This window comes from Sciurus carolinensis, chromosome 1 (genome assembly GCF_902686445.1).
Source record: "Sciurus carolinensis chromosome 1, mSciCar1.2, whole genome shotgun sequence".
NCBI lineage: Eukaryota > Metazoa > Chordata > Mammalia > Rodentia > Sciuridae > Sciurus > Sciurus carolinensis.
This window is the reverse complement of record NC_062213.1, coordinates 85294886-85303544: the sequence shown is the minus strand read 5'-3', so window position 1 is coordinate 85303544 and position 8659 is coordinate 85294886. Positions and strand designations below refer to the sequence as shown.

General features: G+C 37.7%; 1 protein-coding gene across 1 annotated transcript; it reads right to left on the bottom strand.

The window, feature by feature from the left end:
* Nucleotides 1-2636: 2636 nt before the first annotated feature.
* On the bottom strand, nucleotides 2637-6269 carry Snai2 (snail family transcriptional repressor 2). Its single transcript, XM_047562166.1, has 3 exons — nucleotides 6044-6269; nucleotides 4776-5321; nucleotides 2637-3871 (listed from the first exon to the last, which is right to left on the bottom strand). The coding sequence occupies exons 1-3, from the start codon at nucleotides 6120-6122 to the stop codon at nucleotides 3690-3692; spliced, it is 807 nt and encodes a 268-aa protein (XP_047418122.1). The 5' UTR covers nucleotides 6123-6269; the 3' UTR covers nucleotides 2637-3689.
* Between the last annotated feature and the right edge of the window lie 2390 nt (nucleotides 6270-8659).

Genomic DNA, 8659 nt, shown 5'->3' with positions numbered 1-8659 from the left:
TCTGGTATAGTAGGAGGTACATTTTAAAGCATCTAATTCTTGCCATGAGAACCCATTATGATATGTGAAGCTCATTAGTGCAAGGGACTATTGAATTCTTTATTTGTGATACTAAGATTTATATTTTATACTTTAGGAACTGATAAGTAACTTGTATAAGGACATAAAGCCAACAAGTGGTGATGTATGAGTGTATGTGATAAATTTAAAAACTACACTCTTCTTACTATACCACACTACTTCATATGAGATGAAGCAATCTAAGAACACTGAGAGTGCATATGTCCATGTGTGCTATTGTTAAAATCCATGTTTTTCAAAGCTCAGGTTCTCGTGTCTATCAGGCCTTGTTTGTGTGCACTGTATCTGCCCCTCTCTTCACTTTCTTGGGAGTTGAAGCTGCTCATCACTAGGTTCAGAGACATACCAGTAAATCTGCTTGAAGGATCTCTGGGAAATTATCAGAACTCTTTGCAATAAGGATAATATCTCAAATTTTTTTAAATCTGTGAGATTTTTCATCAATTTCTATTATTTTATCAGCTGAGTCATCCAACAAACATTTACTGATATGCTATGTTGGTGATGTTGAGTACAGAGAATTTCTGCCTTAAGGATGGTCTGCCTCATGAAAATGAAATGTATCAATAAAAGATTGTGATGTAAAAATATGGATGACATAAAGCTTGAAGAAGTGGCAAATTTGGGAAAATATTTCAAAGGAAATTACATTTGAGCCGGGTCTTTGTATTGTAGGAGCGTAGACAAAGACTTGATAACCATTTTTAAAATTCTGAGAACTAACTGAGGTGTATTAGTTCTAAGAACTAACTGAGGTGAGTATCTGATGTACCCTAATCAGATTCATGATAACTTACTAAAATAATTTACTAAATAACTTACTCAAATAATTTAAAAATAACTTACTAGAATAATTTAATTAAGAATTAAATCAGAATGGGGGGAACAAAGTTGATCCACTACAAAAATATTACCATTAATTCTTCACTAAAAAAATTAAACCAATGAATAACTTGTTATTTTTAGAAAATTTGCTTTTTAAATTTGAGACACTAAGAAAATTTGCTTGTAGATCACTAAGAAAATTTGCTTGTAAGGAAGGAAAAAGGCACAGATGTGGTACTTGGGATAGCCAATCAGTACTTCAAGCATGCTTGACTCATTCACATTCTTCCTTTCCAAGATGTTTTACTACATGTTAGTTGACCTGAAAACTTCCAGATGATTATGGGAATTATTTCTCCACTATATACATTTAGCTCAATTGTGCGTTTGGTGGTGGGGCTTGTGGGGATTGACCCCCAACAATATCTACCACTGACTTAGTCTCTGCTCTTTTAATTTTTAAATTTGAGACAGGGTCTTGCTAAGTGGGTTAGCTTTGGACTTTGAACTTGAAATTCTCCTGCCTCAGCCTCTTGAATAGCTGAGGTTTCCAGAGTGTGCCATCATGCCTGAATTCAACTGGTCTTTTTAGTACTTTAGAATGCTCTAGTAAAGTTACAAGCCATTTTATTTACAGCCACAAGTTACTATTACAAATAATTTTGCCTCAGAAAAATATGTCCTGAGATAGCCAAAATTAAAAGTAGAATACTACATTTTTAAATAATTAATCAAATACATGACCCTTTTATATGTGATCAAAAAACATAAATGTAACAATGGAATGAGTGTGAACACTAAGAAAACAGTATTACTTGTTACTGATCCCTTGTTAACAGCCTAGCAACAATATCCTTGAGATATTAGTTCCAGCTTTTGTTTGTATCCCAAGGACATTAAAAGAAAAACATGATTCTGCAAGTTCTAATTATATCAGAAAGAAGTGATTAACAGTGTTAGGAACTATTTTCATAATGGGTTTAGAGTTTAGATTTAAATACTTACATTGGTAGCCATTACAATTCCTATCATTATTAGGGGTTTTGCACGTTATCATTACTGTACATCTAGTATACATGAGCGAATATGAAGTGAATTATTTTTATTTGACCAAGTGCATATATTGGGTTTGGGTAGGAGCTTGCTTAACTTGTTCAAATACCATTCAAGTAAACTAACTTTCTACTACTTAACTCTGATCCCTTCAAATATATCACTTATTTTATATCCCTAAATGTGGGATTTTGTTCCCATGATTTAATTTTCCAACTTGTGTAATTTACTGTAAATCCATTTTTCCATGTAGATTTTCTACTTTTTCTTCTTACATCTCATTAAATATTTCTTTAAAATTTTTTATACTGTTCCAGTAGCTCATATGATAGCATAAGTGATTATCATTTGCTTTCATAGATTCAACATAATAAAGTGAGTTAAGTAAAAGTATTTTTGACTACCAATAACATGACCATTTTTGGCACTCAGGAAGTATTTTTTTTTGTTAAAAGAGTATTCTATCAAACTACCACCACAATGTATTTTTTGAATGTGACAGTAATATCTTGCTAAATTAAAAAAAAATAAGGGGGCAGTTATTACAATCTAAAACATAAAATAATGCATGATGTGTATAATGAATACTATCTCTTATTAACACAAAATAATTATTTGTATAATCATTTGATACTTATCACAAAGCAAAGTCTGAAAATATTTACAAGCAATAAATTTTAAATCAAAAAGTTTATTGTAAAAAAGGACCTTGAAAATTGTTTTTTAAAAAAGAAACATTGATTTCACAATTCTTCAGGTTGTATATAGGCATAGCTATAGACAACATCTCACTTTCATACAAAACTCATTCAATCATATAAAAATAAACACAAATTTACATTGACTCATCAACTATACAATTAATTAAAAAAGGCACTTGGAAGGGGTGTTGTATTATTGCATCTGTCGTATGCATTTAAAATAGTTTCAGTTCATTACTGAATTTCTAAGAATCTTCTCTTGCACTTATTCCCATTGTACTTAGTTTCAGAAAATCATTAAAATTCTTTCAAAAATTAATATTTGGAGCATGTACCAGGAATGTTCAAAGCTAGTCTTTCCCTCCTCTCCCAAGGCACATGTGGCAAAAACAAACAAAACAAAAATACTTTTAATACATTCTCCTGTGTTTTGTTCTTGTTCTTATTTTTTTCTCTTTCTTAAAATTACAGTTTAAAGCATTACAGGTAATCAAAAAAAAAAAAAAAAAAAGGCTTTAGTTCAACGATGGCAACCAGACATCAGACATATAATGAAGTAAACTTGGAATACTTTATAAGGCACCTGAGATAGCGTCTGGCAGATCCTCTCCCTATAGGAAATTCTATTACAAACTCTATTACAAAGCAATACTGTTCCTCTTAGTTGAAATGATTTGGCAGCAATGTAAATCTTTGCATTCTTTCTTAATAAGAAAAGATGCAATGTGCTTTTTGCTTCATCTTTGAAGAGAAAGTTCCTTGTCTTTTATCCTTTCAATCTAGCTGTCAGTAAATATATAGTAATTTTAAACTTCACATGGAAAGGATTAACTTTAAACACATGGATTCCATGCTCTTGCAGCCTTTAGTGTGTGTGTGTGCACGCACATGTGCACGTGTGTGTACGTGTGTGTCTATACATATTATTTGGTTGGTAAGCACAAGAGAAAATGCCTTTGGACTTTTACTTGTCATTTGGCGTCGGAGTGAAGAAATGCATTCTGTTCGGGTAAACATTGATTGCGTCACTCAGTGTGCTACACAGCAGCCAGATTCCTCATGTTTGTGCAGAAGAGACATTCTGGAGAAGGTTTTGGAGCAGTTTTTGCACTGGTATTTCTTTACATCAGAATGGGTCTGCAGATGAGCCCTCAGGTTTGACCTGTCTGCAAATGCTCTGTTGCAGTGAGGGCAAGAAAAAGGCTTCTCCCCTGGGGGTGGGGGTAGAGGATAAAAAAAAAAAATAGTCAGTGTTTTTAGAGGAAACATAAAGTCAAATAATGTTAATGAATATCAATCACATTTTGCCAAAGGAATGAGAAGTAGCACAACCTGATTAAATTCCCATAATAGATACTTATGTTCATATCTGACCTTTTAAGATAAAATCTGTATGAAAATCATAACCAGAGTATTATTAATGCTGCCAGTCATGCAGAAATAATTCATGAAGTTCTAGGACTTTCACTTATTAAAGCTTTCTGCTCCAGCAGGTGCAGTTAACTCTGAGTGCTTCCCAATATTTCCCAATATTTCCCCTTTTCCCTCTTTCTGTATTGTGACTGAGGCCAATATAAATGCCTTAACTCCCTGCAGGATGATGATTTTGTGCTAAGAATAAAAAGTTCAGCAGAAAATGAAACAAAAGACGCAAAACAAATTTGGTTCCAACTATCTAACTCACTAAGTGGTGATAGATTTCACAGCCAGAATGTAATAAACAGAAAACTGTAAAAAAAAAAAAAAAAAAAATCCCTTCAGCTACTTGCCAAATCAATTGATTAGGATAGCAACGTTTGTATTTGCTGATTACTGGGGGCAGTTTCACAGAACACACATTCAAATATATCTTTTCTGATTTTCTAACTGATCTTTGAGACCAAACCTCCTGCATCTACTTTCCAAAGTCTAAATGCTGTTTGCAGTCTCTGGAGCAGAGGTTGTTAGCATGAAGTGGAGCACCTGGTGCTCTAATAAGTTTTTGAGTAGTCAGGAAGTAGCTATCAATGATCAACCATCATGAAAAGCACTGTCACTACTCCATGAAAATCCAACAGCCAGCCCAGAGCGTCATTCTATCAGAAAGCAACATTCCTGTCTACATTTTTCTCTTACCAGTGTGAGTTCTAATGTGTCCTTGAAGCAACCAGGGTCTGGAAAACGCCTTGCCACAGATCTTGCAGACACAAGGTAATGTGTGGGTCCGAATGTGCATCTTAAGGGCGCCCAGGCTCACATATTCCTTGTCACAGTATTTACAGCTGAAAGATTTCCTAGACTGGGCATCGCAGTGCAGCTGCTTATGTTTGGCCAGCCCAGAAAAAGTTGAATAGGTCTTATTGCATAAATTGCACTGAAACTTTTCAGCTTCAATGGCATGGGGATCTGAAAGCTTGGATTGCAGTCTTTCCTCTTCATCACTAATGGGGCTTTCTGAGCCACTGTGGTCCTTAGATGAGGTGTCTGATGGAGGAGGGGGGCTCACTCGCCCCAAGGATGAGGGGTATCCAGAAAGAGGAGAGAGGCCATTGGGCAGTGGGGAGTGGAATGGAGCTGTTGTAGTCCAAACGGTAATGGGGCTGTATGCTCCCGAGCTGAGGATCTCTGGTTTTGGTATGACGGGCATGGGGTAACTCTCATAGAGATATGGGGAAATGATCACTGGGGGAAAGAAAAGGAAAGAAGATTTAGGTAAAAATAACTAAAAAAATACACACACAGAGAAAATATTTGACAACCCATACAAAACTTTATAATGAAAATGGATTGACTTCAAAGTACAAAATATTGGTAAAATATTGCATTTGCACCATGGCATCTATGTAGCTATTGTACTTAATGCACACATACTCTGACAGCTGCCCTGAGCTATCCCATGCTCTGTCTTGAGGGAGTGCAGTCAGCCAGTGCCTTCACTGTCTCCACTAAGGAAGAAGAAAAATCTCAATATTTTTAAACATAGAAAAGTTTTCTTTCATTTTATGGAAGGACTATTTACATCTTACAAGTGTAGCTACAAAGATAAATCAAGCTGTCTTTTAAAGGAAGGGAACTTATTACACGAAAAAGCAAGAATTCAACATTTATGTTTTATGTTCATCTTCCACATATTCATTACGTGTGTCTATACAAACTTCAGAAAATGAAGCTGCAAGAGTCAAAGGAGGTTTTTCTTGTCCGTTAGGAGTTCAAAAAAGTTTTGAATTAAAACTTACCCTAAATGATCAAAAGAATAAAAATGCTCTTTCAGGAGAGTGCTAAAAAGGAAAACAGCCCAGCCTTTTGCTCTTTTGTAATAGCATTTGAGTAGTAGCACTTTTATATTTACAAATTTATAGATACACAGTTACAGATAGACTTTTTCTTTTTCTTTCTTTCTTTACCTGTGTGTGTGTCCAGTTCGCTGTAGTTTGGCTTTTTCGAGGCGTTGAAATGCTTCTTGACCAGGAAGGAGCGCGGCATCTTGCCTGCTGGTCTGGAGGCGCCCGGCGCGGATAACGGTCCGGCGGGAGGACGCTGCTGGTCCCTACAGCATCGCGGCCGGTGGGGCTCGGCAAGGGCCGCGCTCAGGTGCGGCAGGCGACGGGCCGGCGCCTCTGAAGTCACCCGGCTGCTTTACGAACTGAGCCCGTTTTGGCTGGGAGGGGTTTTTTCCCTCTCTTTTGCAAGAAGGATCCAATCACAGCAGAGAGGTTCGGATTTCAACTCCTCCCCCTGGGACAGCTGTGAACAGAGGAAGAATCTGTTGTCAGACTAAATTATTCTGGTTCAAAATGGACTGTTTTTCTGGATATCAGTGGAGAGAAAAAGAAGTGTTTTAAGAATTTTCGAGAGAGGGAATTTCATTTCTTTATCTCTGTCAGTTATTCGTGCTCTCTAAGACCTAGATGGTCGAAGGAGCTGCAATTTCTGCCTAAAACCGGGCCTGGCTTCCAGATGTGGGGTACCGCGTCTGCAAAGGGACTGCGTGTCCGCCAGAGGAAGGAAAGGCCGTCCTCCCAGATACCCGGTCGGCCTCTGGTGTCCGTGAGAGCCTATATTTGGAAGTGGCATTTGGAAGTTTTATTTGCACACCGACCAAATAATGAACTCTTGGCTTTTGAAAAAAGTAAGGTAGAAGAGTGAAGACAAAAGCGTCCGTGAGCTACGAGGGCGCTCCCGCAGCTGCGCGGCCCGGGCCTGGAAATGTCCCCGCGTGCGCTCTAGTGCTCCGGACCCACTTCTTGTCCCCCAAGGTTCTGGCAAAGCCCGAGGCGCTTCCTTAGGGAAACTGAGTAATCTTGTCACCATATTAGCTACGGTGGCTTGAAAGAAACCCTGTAGCCCATCAAAGCCCTGCTTATCCGAGGAACTGGAAAACTGCAAAGATGAAAAAGAAAGCTGGCCAGAGGGGAACAATAGGTAAACTGTCATCAAGAATCATGGCAAGTTCTCTCACGACCCTCTTTGACAAGAGTTTTTATCTTTTCATGTATCACAATATATTTTAATGAAATAACAGAACCATTTATGTGTCTTTAGAAGTAATTCTTTAAAAATATCTGGTTTTAATTGGTGCTGTTTTCTTCAGCGCAAAATGTCATCAAAATCCTTCTCACTGCCATTTTTTTTTAAAGGATACCCTCTTCGAGTAATTTTTGGTTAAAGTTTAAGAAAATAGTCTAGTAACCAGCAAAAAACACTTTCATTTTGTGTATAGTATTAAATCTAAAAATACTCTCTCTAAAGTGCGACCTTTTAAAAATAAAATTCCAACCACATTTTTCAAGTATCTCTATTTCACACTTTCCACCCTACCTCTTACTCAAAGAAAAGGAGGAAAGAAATGCACATGAAGACCACCCTACTCTTGTTTCGAACAGGTGCTGGAAGAAAAAAGTGAAAAAGAAAATAACAGTGGTGATGTCAAGACTTGTAAAAGAAAAGTGCATTGTCAGACGCATAACTTCTTAATCTTGGGATGAGAAAACAAGTATGTGCTAGGGGAGGGTGGAGAGGGGGAGCTCACAGTCTTCCTGAGCTCATTTCAAGGATTCCTCTTTTTCCTTCCAGCAGTCACTTATTTAAATGTCAAACAGAACTGAATTTAGATGAATCCTTATGTTAAGGGAACATATCTGTAGGAGACAGGAAAATATGAATACACATTACATTTCAGCACCAACTATAACCTGGAATATCAATCACAGCCAGGGTTCTGAGTTTGTGGTTTTTGTGAGGGTTTGTTAAAATTTAGGCACCAGATTTATTGAAAAGGGAGTTCTTACTCTTTCCATCCCATTTTCTGCAAAACACACATTTAATTAGAGATCAAATATAGTTAAGAAAACACAAATTATCATGGGCATTTATTCCCCCTTTCACTTCATACAGCCTATTCACAACAGGGAAGAATATTAGAGAATGTTTTGGTATTTTCTGGTAGTTATAACACATAAAATAATCTGTTAAATGTGTGTATTTACCATCCATTTTAAAAGGGTAGCAGTAACTCACAATGTCTGGAAAAAAGCCTTTGAATTTGAATCACAGAGGCATAATCCAGCTGGACCTCCTCCATAGGTACCTAGGGTGAGGGGTTACACCCCACAAATCAGTCAGAATGTGTTGCCCCACCTACTGCAATGAGGGGAGGGTGCTCAGGATTGTGGTAGAGACATACCATTACACAGATCCCCGTGCTAGCTCGTCAGACCTATACCTGTGTGAGGTCTGGTCCGCTGTCAGATTAGGGAAAGTCTGCGTGTTGATAGCGTGAGTCACTCTAAACAGGTGCTCTGCTCAGACACAGCAGAGGGCACTTGGCGCCTGAATGATGTGTTAAAAACACAAGAAGGGAAGTCAAGGGCACACCCAAAGGCCAGCTGTGAGGACTGTGCTAAGACAAGACAAGGGAGGCCTCCTTTTCTGCCAGCCAGAGTGCTCATATGAACCAGCTGGCCTTGGTCAATGAGCAAAAAATTCTCTCTGGCTTAGGGTGGAAACCTTTGCCCAGGCAG

What these genes read in the sequence shown, in the direction of transcription:
- Snai2 (XM_047562166.1), bottom strand. Translation starts at nt 6,122, where the DNA reads ATGCCGCGCTCCTTCCTGGTCAAGAAGCATTTCAACGCCTCGAAAAAG. An exon ending in CGAACTGGACACACACACAG is followed by an intron (nt 5,322 to 6,043) that starts GTAAAGAAAGAA and finishes TCTTTCCCCCAG; the next exon opens with TGATCATTTCCCCATATCTC. An exon ending in ACACATTAGAACTCACACTG is followed by an intron (nt 3,872 to 4,775) that starts GTAAGAGAAAAA and finishes CCCCACCCCCAG; the next exon opens with GGGAGAAGCCTTTTTCTTGC.